Raw genomic sequence first — 16,438 nt, forward strand, 5'->3', positions numbered from 1 at the left:
ATATGTAAGATATAACTAGAATAATTATTAAAATTACTACTGTTCACTAAAATAAAAGACATCTGTAGGGCACATGCAACACAGCTTGTGATATGCATTACATTAGCACCTTCTCTCAATGGAATGCAGCCTGAGTGTGAAAACATTGAATGAGCTTAATGCACAGTTTGATAAACTTTGTGTGACATTGGAGACCTCACATGATGAGGCTTTGATTCTGTGAAAGTCTGGTGCTAATAAGTGTATCACCTTTCATGGGTGGAATTTACATATAAAAAAATGCAACTTATTATCCTCCTCTTTTCATGTCATTCAGTGGATCAAGGTCAGGACATTCCACTAACAGCTTATTAACCACTTGCTTCAGTTTAAATGCAAGTTATGTGGTATGTTGTCCAGTCTTTTGCAAACTATATAAATACAGAATATCTTACCCTGGTTACTTTGATATAACTGGATTACTAAAATATGATATTCATGCTACCCTCCATAAAGAATCCTTTCCTTAATCTACCTGTCTGGAACATAACTGATTTTTCCTTATTATCACAACCTCCATGGAGTCAGTAGACTCATCATGGAGGGGGGGGATTTCAATCAACTGACAACATATTTATCATATTTAACCTTAAAAACCTTAATGCTCCTTACATTTATATGTTCTGTTAATGTGTTTCATTCACTCTCAATTCTCCATATATGAAATCTATTCCTTACACCCTTTGCCACACCTGCACAATTTCCAGTGATGGCCTCCTCCTCTCTACTATTTTTTATAATCTCTTCAGTGTTTAATCCAGTAGAATCCACCACTAATTTAAACATCTTTAGCATGTCATCTCTTTTCCTGCTGTTCACCAAATTCTGTAATTTACATACCTTTTAATCCCTCTCCATAGCCAACATTCCAGAGTCCTCTGATATTGTCTTAGTAACTCATCTCTGGACTTCTCTATTTCCATATCACATTGAAAACTAGGTGACCAAATCTAATCATTAGTCAGTGTCATCTGACCAGTGCTTTATACAGTGACACAACCACCACCTTATCCCTGTATGTCAGTGTACTTGTTATCACAGCAATACAATCTGCAACTGTTGTAACACTTGCAGTATGCCCTCTAAACCTCAATCTGCTGTCAACTATTATTCCTAATTCTTGAATCTCATCCACTTCCTGCAGTACAGTTCCATTAATTCTTAGCTAAAACTTGGAGAAATGCAAACCATTATAATTTGATGCTTCTGTTTTTGCTTTTGTTTAACTACCAGGTCCCTATCATGTTAATATTTCGAGTTTGAAATTTCCCAGACAGTTCATCTTTTTCTCTCTCTCCAGTTCCCTAATCCTTAACTCCCTGCTTGAATATAATATTTTCTCCAGCCTGTTTCATTGTGTATGGGAATCCTACTTACGAAAAATATGTGATTTTAAATGGAACTTTTCAAGCTGCTTGAGACCCACCAATCAGAGTGGTGGTCTCATACAGTCATACCATCTATATAATTATATATCTAGTTATAATAATAAAACTTTCTGGGATTTTCTTTTTCTTGTCTCTTCTAGTACTTGAATTTTTTCAACGATATTGGTTACTTTTCTAACTTATGTTTTAAGTTCTTCATATAACAGACAACAAATTTCATAAAAAAAAAAACTATTAAAAAAAACAGATTAAGATGAAATATTCAAGGTATGTACCTGACAGTTTTGGTTATTTATTTGAGTTTCGTTTTAGAGTATGAAATGAATATTCCTGTAGTGATTGATATATATATATATATATATATATATATATATATATATATATATATATATATACTTTTTAAAAAAAGATTTTTTTTTTTTTCAGATGAAAAAATAGCTACTAAAATATGTTTATCTTTTTTTAAAAAAAATATTTATTACACATCAGAGTTCCCAAGGCCTGAGACAATGACAATGCTATGCCTTGGTAAATTAGAGAAAAGAAAGGAATTTTTTGATGTATTCCTTGAAGAGCTCGGGGTAACTATTTTCTCCAAATATTGGGGGGAAATACACAAATACTGTTCTCATTAAATCATTAGAGAAAACACTATTGGGAGAACTTCTGAAGAACAGATGTATGAAGAACGTGAAGTTGGTTTGATAAGTTGATATACTGCCAGCAGATGTTTGTGTTTGTACCTGAGAATAAGAAGAAAGCAGAGGAATGGTAGTGGCCAATTTGCTGGAAATATAGTGTCCATGGAAATATTTATAGGAAAGTGACTGGAGGGAGTCATAATTGAATAACTCTTCTGAAATGAATACAGGTGATCATTTGGAGAAAGGATGAGCCACCCAAAATGTGAGAACATTTTCTAAGATTTGAACGGATTTGAGATTTGCAGAGTGTCAGGAGTTGAGTGTAGAAGAGAAGTATCGTTCAGAATGAAAAAGAATACCCAGTATTTTGGAGGTGGAAGAGACTGTGTACATGGATAAATTTGTACCAGAATAGGCTAGATGTTCCAGTCAACCAAAGAAGAGAAAACTTATCCCAATTAGTAAACAGAATTACTGCCTAAAGTGAGAGAGTGTGAAACATGGTATTTTGGTAACATTAAATCTCACCAAGTTATCATCACCCATCTTGAGTATGGTAAGGAGATTTGTGTTTAAGACCATTGTTGATTGAAGGTCTGAATCACCTGAGCACTACAGGATTTTGTAATTGAAGAAGAGGAAGGAAGAAGGAGGGTATCATCAAATGAATGTCAGAGAGAGAGAGAAGATTATTGATATGTATGAAGAGTATAGGTGAAACTGCAGAACTCTGGGGTATTGAATAAAAAAATCTAATGAGAGGAAACAGTCATGATCTTCAAATGATTGGAGAGGAAGCTGATGATTTACTCACAAAGGGTAGGAAGAAGACCATATCACTTGGAATTATCAAGATGTGTCTAAAGATAGGTAAGATTAGCTATGTGATCTGCTGTGGAATGAGAAAACTAATCGTATTGGTCTTCACTGAGTAATTTGTGCATGGGCGAATGCTGGTCTTGAAATTCACGCTTGCTCTTGTTATCATTCCGGGAGTGAGAGGTGTGATTGAAGTCTGATTAGCAGAATAATGAATTACTGACCATTTAAAACTATATATTTAAAAATTTATGTACATTTAATCATACCAATACAACATTTATTTTACAAATGATATTCTATCTTTTTCAATTTAGCTACTTGAATACAAATTCTACCTACAGTTCTTCTCAATTACATCGTCATAAAAAATTGGTTCTAACTTAATTTTCCCATGCAACACTCACTTGTAAAGGCTGGCTGAAGCTCACTGGCTAGAGCTACTTTGACTGTGTATGGCTTTGTGTTTAAGATGATGCAAAGGGAGCGGAAATGGCTTTGCGCGTGCATGAAATCACAGTGCCACAGCGAGGATCTGGAAGTGCCTACAACTGAGCAAGCCAAGGTAGCTTTGACTAGATGAGCAAGCATCGGCCTTCGATACACAATGCAAAGCTCAATTATTGCCACTCAAGCTTAGTCTTAGTCTTCTGTCTACAAAAATAAAAGCCTAAATGGAATGCTTATAAATGCATGCATTTATTAACAAATAAATATTACTTCTTTCTCAGTTAATGAGCTTGCATAGCAAGCATAGCAATCATGGAGAATTTGCCCCTGAAGTTGTGCATCCCCAAGCAGTGAAGCAGCTGGCTGTTTATGATCTTTTCCATTATTTTGGAGAGTATTAAATCAAGTGCAGCAGGGTGACAGTTTACTAGTTGATTTTTATCCCTTTGTTTGGGAGGCTGGATAAAAACTTGTTTCCATGCTGTTGGATAGATGCCAGATGAGTAATAATATCTTGTTAAAGGGGATGCAAGATGGGTGTTAGTTTTTGGCAGAAGTTTTTAGGAAGATTAGCACATTATTTTGTACCTTGAGGCAATGACTTTGTTTCATCTATCTCGTTAGTCTATATCTAATATCAGGAGCAGATCATTATATAATAGTAACTTTGAACAAGTGCCTCATTGTTTCACATCCTTTTAGACAGAATGGAGGGAGATGAAAAAGCAAACCACTGATATTCTGAACAATCTCTCAGCATCTTGAGGATCACATTTTTTGATTTTCGCTTTTTTTAAATTTACATTTGCTATATTTAGATGTTCTGTGCAGCCTAATGGTAATGCTAAATTGGCAGAAGAAAGTCCTTTAAAATTTTTCTTAAAAACTTCAAAGAAAGTCTTGTGTCAGTTCTAGGAACTGACTCAATGAAGAAATTTTTCTGAGATTTTTTTTTTTTTTTTTTAGACTGCTCCCAAGTTAGTTAAACTTTGGTTCAGTAAACTTTTTTCCTAGAAGGAACTAGAGTTTTTTTTTTAATACTCCATCTCAGATAAATTGAATATAGAAAACTCTTTAAATTTCACAAATGCTATTTAGGATTAAGAACAAAAGATGGAGAAAGTTCTAGTATGAGACAATTTGAGACATAATGAGACAATTTCATATGATTAAATGGATTGATATAACCTCCCAGTTCATTGTTTTTGTAATGCTCGGAAATGCCTTTCCACCTTAATTTTGTAACATACAGAGTGATTATAATTAAAGTTCACATTTTGAAAGGCTGTAATAACTGGGTAACTACTCAACTGAACAATTTAATATTTAACATGATGATGATGTGTGCAGCAATGGAATTTTATTTTGTACAAAAACATGGTAGCTCTTAAAGTAGCCACTAGACTAATACATGGTGCTTTAATACATGTAAATTATGTATGACACTCCTGGTATGCAGTGAAACACTGCGGCTGTACTGTTTGTACAAATGACAAAGTCTCCAATGACGTATGCTTCAAAAGAAGCTTCTATAAAAGCAGGTAGCTGTGGAATAGGTCAGTTCATTGCCTGTGAGCAGACATGTTGAAGCAAAGTCATCATTATTGAAGGACTGCACACGTCTCATGAAGTTGTTTTACCAGAATAACAGCTGTGCCTTTGACAGCATTGTGGAAGTTCAGAACATTAAGTGGATTAAAAATAGATGCTATGACTGTAAATGGTTTATGCAAAATGATTCAGAAATTTGAAGAGACGGGTTCCTTAGATGCAGAACCTGGTAGAGGGTGGAAGCCCATCAAATGGCACACGGTGGAAGAAGCAACCGCAGTGTTAAAGGGAAAGGGATGGAAAATATTGTAGGCAACAGCAGCGCATGGCATATTGCACAGTCTTTTAGACAAACCTGTAAGCACAGAAAGTCATGAGGCAAATTCTACGCTATTATCCTACAAGATTTCCCACGTTCAGCAGTTGCTTAATCTGCTGAGAAACAAGAAATATTTGCCCTGCAGTTTCTTACTCGGACTGAACTGGCCAATGACTGGTCATGGAACATTTTCTGGAGTGATGAAGCTCACTTCCACCTGGAGTGCTATGAATACACACAGCTGCAGAATTTGGGCAACTGCAAACCTATACTTCATGTGATAGATTCTACGAAGGTCACCATTTGGTGTGGTTTTACAGAGTAATTCATTATCAGACTTTTTTTTTCCTCCCGAGAAGCTCATTCCTGCTGGGCTTCTATACTGTTAATGGCATGATATGCATCTTAGCCAATCAGGTGATTCCAACACGTCAACAGTGTTACCGCCTGGATTCAACAATTTTTATTCAGTACCCCTCCTCACATCGTCACCCCTGTCAAGTGGTTATTTCAGACACATTTTACCATGGACAGAATCACCAGCCGCCATTTTTGTACAACGTGGCCGGCGTGCTCACGGGATCTGAATCCCTGCGACTTTTGGCTGTGGGGACATCTCAAAGACATTTATCATGGACACGTAGGCCAACTTAGTGAACCTCAAGACCAGCATTACATGTGATATCCACAACATTTTGAGTGAAATTCTACATTTTCTGTGAGTAAGCATGAATTTGAGCACATTGCTGACAATGGCAGACAGGATATTGAACATGTTGTTATGTAACCATACGTGTTGTGTGGTTAGACAAATGTCAAAAACGTTGAGACATTTTGTATTATCCACTACGGTATTGCAGTGCCTATATCACCCTAGTGGCAACTTTTAAAACTAACATTGTTTTTTGCACAAAATAAAATTCCAGTGCCACACACACATCATGCTACATATTAAATCATTCTGCTGAGTAGTTACCCAATTACAGCATTTTGAAATGTGAACTTTAATTATAATTGCCCTGTATTGATGCTCTAATGCAGTGAATAATTATTAATGTAAAATGTAATTAATATAATTGTTTTTCATCCAATTGTTTTGTCTGAGTGTATTTCCAATCCAATTTTTTTGGCAGTTTTGGTTATGTTATTCAGCATTGATTCTAAGTGTTTGGGTGAGTGAGATATTAATACCACATCATCGGCAAATAATAGGATATTTAACATTTCACCATCAATGTTTATTCCATCTTTCATGTCAGTTTTTCAAATGATGCTGTCCAGAGTAGATGTGAAGAAATTAGGTGATAAGACATTATCCTCACGTACTCCTCTACTTAAGTTAATTTTAATCGGGTGATTGAAAAGGGTGATATTTGTTGTGCCTTCTTTGTAGATATCTTTTATGAGTTGGATATATGCTTTTTCTATGCCTTGTTCTATTAAAGCTGGGAATACTGTGTTATGCTCAACAGTGTCAAATGCCTTTTTAAAATCTATAAAAAGAAGACAAAGTGGAATCTGATATTCTCTGCATCCTTCTGTTAGCTGAGTAATAGTTTGAATATGATCTATTGTTGAAAAGCCTTTTTTGAAACCAGCTTGTTCTTTGCAGCTATTTTCGTTGATGGAAGTTTGTATTCAGTTTAGGATGACTCTGGTGAATATTTTTTGTGTGTGTGTGCGCGCGCGCGCTAATAGACTGATGGGTCTGTAGTTGCTGATGTCTTCTTTATTACCTTTTTTATGCAGAATTATGGTCTTTGATGTTTTCCATTCAATAGGAATAGTATATACAATTAAGGAAAGTATATATATATATATATATATATATATATATCGGGTAAACCTTTCTGCTAGAGCGTTAAAGAGTATTTGTTCACCCTTTTTTAATTCATTAGATTTTCTACTGTCAGTTCCTGGTGATCGGTCATTTTTCATATGGTGGATAGCCATTTTTACTTCTTCAGGTAAGATAGATGGTATTTCCAAATTTTCGTCTGGCAATGGAGCTGTGATTACTTGTGTAGATGAGGAAAGGTTCTCATATAACGATTTTACTATTTTTTTCATTTCACCTCTGTTTGCATGTCTGTTTCCCTGATTGTCTATGAAGGCTGATGGTAGTGGTTGCTTTAGATTTATTTCTTTTTCTACTTTTTTAGGCTACTGCGGAGTCTAGATGCTTCTGCCAATTTTATTGTTCTATATATGTTATAGTCGTCTTTGATATTCTGCCTCAGTTGGGGGGGGACCTCACCTCTACCAAATGCGTCCCTCGGGTGGCGGATGAGGGAAGCCCAAGCGAGCAGCTCCGAATAATGAATAAGGAGCCGTGGACCAAAGGCGTACTTCAGAACCATGGTCAGGAGAAGTGCTGTAGACCACTGTAAAGATGCCAGCAAGTAGAAAGAAAAAAAGGCCCTCAGTCCTGTGCAGCTCTTTGCAATCCCACCAAGGTGGTGGTGAGAAATGTGCAAGAGCAGGGTGCTAAGAATCTCGCAGAGTAAGGTAGACGACCATCTGGAAATCCGACCCTATTTATTGGTTCCTTCAACACTCGAACTCTGTCTTCCGACTCCCATATTGATTTCCTGCTTCAAGAACTGCAAAATGTAAAGTTTGATGTCCTTGCTATTTTTGAAACCCGAAGAAACTGAATTAACAGCAAAATGAAACAATGGCAACCAAATTTTCCTGGGAGCTTGAGATAACGCTACAAGGGCTGGAGGAGTTGGCTTCATCATAAATGAAAAGCTAACTAAAAATATTATTTCTTGCACAATCCATTCTGAATGACTAGGAACACTAAAATTAAAAATTGGAGAATCCGTAGCAATAAAAATAATAGTAACCTATGCACCCACCTCAACAGCTGACAAAGAAGAAATAGAAAATTTCTATGAACACTTACGAGAAACATTACAGAAAAAACAACATACACAATAGTGTGTGGAGATTTCAACGCAAAGATTGGTACAGGATTTATTGAAGAAAAATACATTGAACCATGGGGAAAAGGGGAAAGAAATGAACGAGGTAAACTTCTGGCAGAATTTGTAGAAGCAGAAAGGCTGTACTTCATGAATATTTCTTTAAAAAGAGAACTGGAAAAAGATGGACTTGGCAATCTCCAAATGGAGAGACGAGAAATAGAATTCATTTCATCCTAACAGATTGCAAAAGAATAATAAAAAATGTCGAAGTCATTGGAAAAACCTACTGCGACATTCATTCAGACCACCGTCCAATAAGAGCCATCCTCAAAATACATAAAAAAAATAAAGAACGCATACGCACACAGTCCAACCATAAAAAAAAATGCTCAAAACAGATAAACCCAGAAGAATTTAGAAAAAATGTGGAAGAAACCAACTGAAATTAAATAATGACATTGACGAAGATTTAACAAATTTTAACAACCAATTAATGAACTGCAAAGAAAGAACCTCGTATGAACTTCCTCCTATGACCAGGGAACGCCTATCAGCAAGAACAATAGAACTATTGAAGAAAAGATGCATACTGAAGGATACAGGAAAAGACCGTCTGGAATGTAAAATTATTTGTAAACAACCGAGGCAGAATATGAGGTATTGCTATATAAATCTATGTATGTTCTTATAGTCCCTTGCACAAATTGCAGCCTCAACAAAACTAAGTCCACTCTATCAAAAGTTGGTATGCTAGGAAATCTGAACAATCACTACATTAAAAATCTTTGATTAATGAAATAAATAATAAATTGTAAGGATTTATAATTTATTTACTGTACTTTTTTTGGAATCTTTAGAGGTTTTAACATTTTGGAATTAGTGCAAACAAAGTATTATTCATTGCGAGTAATGAGGAAATTTTATTTAAATTTTTTACAGTGTTCAGATTTAAGGTGGTATTTAAAAAGTGTAGGTGCAGATATTTCTGAAGAAAATGCTGAAGGTTTGGTGATAAATCTACAGCAGATAATTGGGGCATGTGATGCATGTTTTAAAGAAACAGCAGAAGGATTAACTGGTAAAGCTAAACAATGTATTAATGTTTAATTATAGTTATTTGTTAATTTGTTTTTATAAATGTTTAATGCATAGTGTTACTCTAACTCTGAGTTTGATATGTGAGAAATTTAGGTATTGGCAATTATTTGTTTTAATAGTATTGACTGACATCACCAGTAGAATGAATAGGATAATTGTGTTTGTCACTAATATTTTACTGGATTTAAAACTAGCATTCTTAGAGTACAGAAAGCACTTGTTACTAACACAGTGCATTAACAGTAAAGTAATTGTGGAAATAGTTCCAACATTGAAACGGGCTATAAATTAAAGTTGCCATAAATTTATATTCTCAGTTTAATCCTTACTCCAAGTGTAAGCAAACCAAGTTTGTGCATGAAGTCAATTCATGACTAGGTTACTTGTGTATAGATGCTAATAATAATATGTGCTTTGCATTATGGGATACCAAGGCAATTGATGCGAAGCATCAATTGCCTTGGTTAACAATTTGCTTCGATGAAAGTTTTTCCACTTGGTTATACTATAAATTAAAGATACCAAGAAATTATATACTTGGTTTAATCTTTTTTATCCAAGTGTAAGCAAACATGTTTGTGCCTCAACTATTTTCAGGACTGGGGCAACTCGTATATGGAGTCTTATGACTTCACATCATTTGCCTTAGTATCCCATAATGCAAAGCACATATCCTTATGAGTATGTATAATGCTATGCATTATGGGAAGGGTCAACCAGTTTTGACCTTTTTTGAGGTCTCATCAGCCAGATCCAGAGGTCATACTAAGGTTGAAGTAATGCAGAAGTCATATTTTCAATAGGAGTTGCCAAAAGGTGCCACCTTTTGGCAACTCATATTCTTAATTTTCTTAATTATAAGTAAAGTAATTTGCTCTAATGTGTGTGTTTTTGTCACCATAATATCTACACAATGAGCATAGTCATTTTCTTTATTCAAGTTTGCTGGCTTGGTTGGCTGAGCGGTATCCACTCTCCAACTAACAGATTATTGGTTCCAATCTTGCTGTGGTATAGCTGCTTGTGAATATTTTTAGGTGGGAAATGAATTTCCTCTGGCTTGAAAAAAAAAAAAAAAAAAAAAACCATGTACAGTCTTTAGACCATGGGTTTTAGATTATGTAAAAAATAAATAAAAATAGGGAAAAAAAAACTTGGCTTATCCACGGTACTAATACTATATGTTTGTTTGGTGGGAATGCATCAAGATTTATGTAAGAAACAGTACTATGTAGAAGGCATTACAAGTCTGAGAAAGTATTTTTGGAATCAGTATCAATGATGAAGCACTCTGTATCTCATCAAGTATGTTTCATTAATTTAACAAATATTAGGGAGATTTTAAAGATGGTAATTTTAAGACCACCTTTAGCCCAGCAGCTATAAGCTACTCACAATCCATCTCTAGAAGATGCTATGATAGGATGTTAGTTCTTTTGTCCATTACTGTTTTGAATTGTTTCCACAATTATTTGCTTGTTAATGCATTGCATTGTGTTCTGAACCAAGTGTTTTTTTTTTCCCTGAAAATGATTGTTTGAAATGTAACAGAATATCAGAAGTTTGATAAACTATAATATTTATTTTGTTTGTGTAGTGTTGTGAGCCAGTACTACTAAATAATTAAAATGAATTTATCTGACTTTACCACTGAATCAGACCATCTTCCTGTACTACCTTCAGTTCTTGCTGCTGATTTACAACTCAAATAGAGACTATGTATTGCTTTGATATAATGTCCCATTTACACCATATAATTGGAGATTTTTGAACAGCTTTGCTATGACATATAGCTTGTCATATACTTTTTCCAGATCTACAAAATTTAAATACAAATCCTTGTTATGTATTTAAATTCCCATGATTTCTTATCTCTTTGTCTTAAAGTTAAAATCTGATAATGACAACCTATGTGTGCCCTTAACACAGCTTGTTGTTCTCCAATTCTCTACAATTTTTGTTAGATATTTCTCAAGTAAACTTACATGAATCTTACCAGGAACACTCAGTAGAGAAATTCCTCTGTGATTCTCACATTCAGCTTTATTTCCTTTTTTATAGATGGGTACTATGAGTGCTCTACTCCAATCATCTGGAACTTGATCCTCTAACCAGGCTTTCTGATTTATGCAGTGCTACAATGAATTAGCAACTGTAAAACTTTTATACGTCCATATTTTAACATTTCTGGTTGATTATCATCTACTCCAGTTGCCTTTCAACATTTCAGGTTTGTGATAGCTTTTTGTACTTCAAGTACAGATATATATTCCAGATGGAATATACTTTAGGAAATGACAATGTACACTAAATTATTAATTATAAAAACTTTAATAATTACCTTATATTTGGCAATGTTACATTACCATCTTCAGGAATCACAAAACAATGATATGTGCGCACAGGCACTCACACTAAGCAAATGAGGCTGAAGTAGGTCCTAGAGTCATAAAAGGTGCACCCTAGCAGGCTAAATTGGATTGTCTTGGGCATTGAGCTGACGATATTAGAATGTAAGCTTCCAAATTTCGGACAGTCTCGTGCACCCAAATTTGTTGAGGTTTGGGAAGTTTTTCAGAGCTGAGGCTAATTCAAGGAATAATCTTTCGCACTCACACTTGCTGCAGTGTATGCTGTTACTGAGTAGGCTATCACTGCTTGTTTCATTTAGCAGTCTTTCAAAATAATTACTCCATACACAAAGAATATCTTTATAATCAGTTTTTATGTCTCCTTTATAATCTCTGATTACTTTTACAGTACTATTCCCTCCATTTCTGGGCTTTTTCAATAGTCTCCAGGATATTTTACCCCTTCCTGCTATTTATTTTCTGTGTTTCTTACCAAAGTCTTCCCATGACTTTTATTTAGCTAATTTTACACAATTTTGCTTTCTTACATTTTTCTCTGTATTCTCTAAGAGCACAAGCTGATTTACTTGCCAGGAACTTTCAATATGCTCTCTTTTCCCTTGACTGCTTCTTTAACTTTCTGAGTCTACCATGGAGTTCTGATTTTTCTGTCCTTGCAGATTACCTTACCACATTCCTCTCTGGCTCAATTATCATCATCATCATCAAATTCCTGCCATGTACCCTCAAGGGGTGTACAGGATATGACAGTACTACATGAAAAATTACATCATTACTAACTTCCTATCTACAATTTTTATCCAAATCAGTCTGTTACTTGTCAAGACTCCAACATTATCAGATCTTATATTTCTATCGTCTAAGGCACACTTTGTACCGTATCAATCCACCTATATCTTGGTCTTCCTCTGGGTCGTTTTCCTGCCAACCTGGCAGAGAACACTTGTTTTGCTAATCTTTCCTCTCCCATTCTATTTAAGTGACCATACCATCTGAGATTAGCTCTGCTAACGCATTCCTGGATGCTGACAATGTCAAGTTCTTTCCTAATATCCTCATTTTTAATATGATATTGCCAGTGATGCCATCTGTTCACGCCTCTAATCTTTCTCAGAACTCTCATATCTGCGGTCTCTAGTCTTTCGTAAAGTGTTTTACTTCTGACGTAGCTCTCAGATCCATAAGTTAAAATTGGTTTGAACACTGTCATGTATACAGCTAATTTAGTGTTCCGACTAATTTCTTTCTTATTCCATATGAATTTATTCAATTGACTTCCCACGATACCAGCTTTACTGATTCTGTTGTCTATTTCTATATTTAGTTTACCATCTTCAGTAAAAATTGTGCCTAAGTAGCTGAAATGTTTTACTTGTTCCACAGGTTCTCCATTCACAACACAGTTGACATTTTCAATGATTCTGCCTATTTTCATTGTCTTTGTCTTTTTATTGCTGACCTTCATAGCATATCTATTACAACAGCTATTCAATTTAGTCAGAGAATCTTGCAGACTTGTAGCGGATTTATTTAGAAGTATAACATCATCTGCATAAAGCAAAGAGCTGACATTAACATCTCCAATTTTGATATCAGGTTTAATACCACATTCCTTCATAATGTGATCCATATAGATAATGAATAACAGAGGGGATAATGTACATCCTTGTCTCACACCAGATTTAACATTAAACCATCTTCCTGTACTTCCTTCAATTCTAACTGCTGACTCACAACTCAAATAAAGACTAAGTATTGCTTGATATAATGCCCCATTGACACCATATAACTGCAGCGTATTGAATAGCTTCTCTCTTGGCACCTTGTCATATGCCTTTTCCAAATCAACAAAACTTAAATACAGATCTTTGTTATATTCCCATGCTTTCTCGACTATTTGTCGTAAAGTGAAGATCTGATCCTGACAGCCTCTATTTGGCCTGAATCCAGCTTGTTCTTCACCCAGCTTTTCTTCCACAATTCTTCTCAACCGTTTCTCAAGTATACTTGCATAGATCTTGCCAGGAACACTCAGTAGGGAAATACCTCTGTAATTCTCACATTCAGTTTTATTTCTCTTTTTATATATGGGTACTATGAGAGCTCTACTCCATTCATCGGGAATTCGTCCCTCTGTCCAGGCTTTCTGAACTATGCAGTGCAGCCACTGTAAGACTCTTATACCACCATACTTCAGCATTTCTGGTCGAATATCATCTACTCCTGCTGCCTTTCCACATTTCAAGCCTTTGATGGCTTATTCTACTTCAAGTATGGATATGTATTCCTGACAGCATGCCTGGTCAGTGTTTTTTATCACTGTGCTGTCATCACTGCTTGTTTCATTTAGCAGTTTTTCAAAGTAATTACTCCATACTTCAAGGATATCTTTTTCTCCTGTTTTCATTTCACCTTTATCATCTCTAATTCCTTTTACAGCACTCTTTCCTCCATTCCTAAGCTTCTTCAACAACCTCCAGAATATTTTGCCACCTTCTTGATATTTATTTTCTATATTCTTGCCAAAGTCCTTCCATGACTTTTGTTTAGCTAGTTTTACACACTGTTTAGCTTTCTTACATTTGTCTCTGTATTCTGTAAGAGTAAAAGCTGACTTATTTGCCAGGAACTTTTGATATGCTTTCTTCTTTTCCTTCACTGCCTCTTTAACTTCCTGTGTCCACCAAGGAGTTCTGATTTTTTTTTTTTATCCTTGCACACAACCTCACCACATGCCTCTCTGGCAGAATCAATCAATGTTTCCTTCAGAGTTTGCCACTGATTCTCCAAGGTTTGATTCCTGTTCTCAAATTCTTTCATTTTCTTTTCAATAATATTTCTGTATTTTAGTCTACAGTTCACATCTGAGAGCTGCTCAACTTTTATTTGCTTTAAAACTTTCTTACATGTTATTCTTTTCAATATGAAATTCAATTTTATCCTGCTCAAGACTAAATAGTGATCACTTCCAATTTCAAATCCTCTGTACACTCTGGTGTCCTGCACCAGGGAGAAAACATCACTATCAACAATAACATAGTCAATGAGACTTTTCTTATTCCTAGCCTCTTCTCTCCATGTGAATTTGTGCACATTTTTATGTTGGAACATGGTGTTAGTAATAACCAGTCCATGTCCTGAGCAGAAATCCAACAGATATTTGCCATTATTATTAGCTTTGCTCATTTCTCCAAATTTTCCCAAAATATTTTTGCATGTCTCACAATCATTTCCTACTCTACTATTTAGATCCCCAACAAGGACCAACTTTTCCTTTTTCATTGTGTCAGTTGCTTTTTCTAAAGCCTCAAAAAATTCCTCCACTTCTACCTTAGTAGAACCTTCTGTGGGACCATAGGCACAAATAAGTCTCATTGTCTAGTTCGTCATTCTCATATTTGCCCACATTACTCTACTTGAGACTGACTGCCATTCAAGAAGATTAGCCTCGTATTTTGTGTTGAATACTATGGCTACTCCTTCTTTTCCTTGATTGTCATTGCCTGAATATAACATTTTGTATTTATTGCTCAGAACATTTTGTATTTATTGCTCAGAAAGATCTCACCAGTTTTGGTCTTTTTTGTTTCAGTCACCCCTATTATGTCGATCTGTTACTTATCTAATTCCTCAGCTAGCTCCATTTCTTTGCCATTCAGGCTTCTTACGTTGATAGTACCGATCTTTAACTCTGGTGATGTTGAGTTGGGGTTTGTTTTCAGATTTGTTCCAGAAGCTGACTTTTCGCTGTTCGCCCTGGTTCCCTGGCGAAAACATCGGGGGCCTTGTTTAACCGGGCGACGCCCCAACCGGCATGAAATTTTGTCATGTTGTACCATCATTTTTTATTTTGGTTTAACCAATAAGAATACAATTTGGTAGGCTAAATCCCAAATTGCCAGCCCATCCTCGTTCGTTCAGTATCAAAGTAGATACCCAACAGGGTGCACCACGAGAAGGTGAGGATTGGACATTAGGTCAGAAGCCCTGGTCGGTTCTCTGCATTCCTTTAAAGGCTAGCTTATTATTATTATTATTATTATTATTATTATTGACTCACTAATGATACACTAATGATTATTGATTCACTAATGATACACTCACACATCGAACCTTGTTAGAAAAGCTGAGGCATGTTGGAATAGATGGGCAATCACAGGTGGTTTACAAACTACCTTCAAAATAGAAAGCATATCACACATTGGGTCAAACCGAAGTAGAGAGCTATCAGTAACCTGTGGAGTGCCACAGGGAGCTGTACTCTCCCCAACTCTATTCAACATTTACACGCACGATATTAATCAGCTACCTCTCAAAAGTAAGATCTTCCAATACGCAGATGACACAGTTATAATATCCATCCATAATAACGCAAGCATAGCCGAAACAAATATGCAACATGACAAAAATCTGCTCATAGACTGGCTCACCAAAAACTCCATACACCTAAACTCAGATAAGACAAAATTAATGATATTCAGAAATCTACTGACTCGACCAGTTGATAACAAATATGTAACCATCCAACATCCACTCTCCAACATAAAAAACACAGAACAGTAAAAACCACTACAACCACTCAGGTTGAAACAATACGATACCTTGGAATTTACTTCGATGTAGATATGAACTGGCATAGCCACATAAACTATCTACACAACAAACTCCGAACAATAACAGGCAAACTCTACAGGTTAAAAGACATGGTTCTCATACGCCTAAAAACATTAATATACAAAGCACTATGCCAAAATATACTAAGATACGCTATAACAACATATGCTTTTTGTGCACCCTGCAAACTAAATAGATTAATGTCATTATA

The 16,438-nt window shown here is 35.5% G+C and overlaps 1 protein-coding gene across 1 annotated transcript in view; it reads left to right on the forward strand.

Moving 5' to 3' along the window:
* eIF3m (eukaryotic translation initiation factor 3 subunit m) overlaps positions 1–16,438 on the forward strand; it is a 110,893-nt gene that overhangs the window by 10,364 nt on the left and 84,091 nt on the right. Inside the window, exon 3 of the mRNA XM_090414224.1 lies at positions 9,083–9,221. Within this exon, the coding sequence (XP_090270350.1) occupies positions 9,083–9,221 (139 nt within the window). The remainder of the gene's footprint in view (positions 1–9,082; positions 9,222–16,438) is intronic.

This window comes from Typopeltis vanoorti, chromosome 25 (genome assembly GCF_054136105.1).
Source record: "Typopeltis vanoorti isolate ZY-2024b chromosome 25, IOZ_Tvanoo_1.0, whole genome shotgun sequence".
NCBI lineage: Eukaryota > Metazoa > Arthropoda > Arachnida > Uropygi > Thelyphonidae > Typopeltis > Typopeltis vanoorti.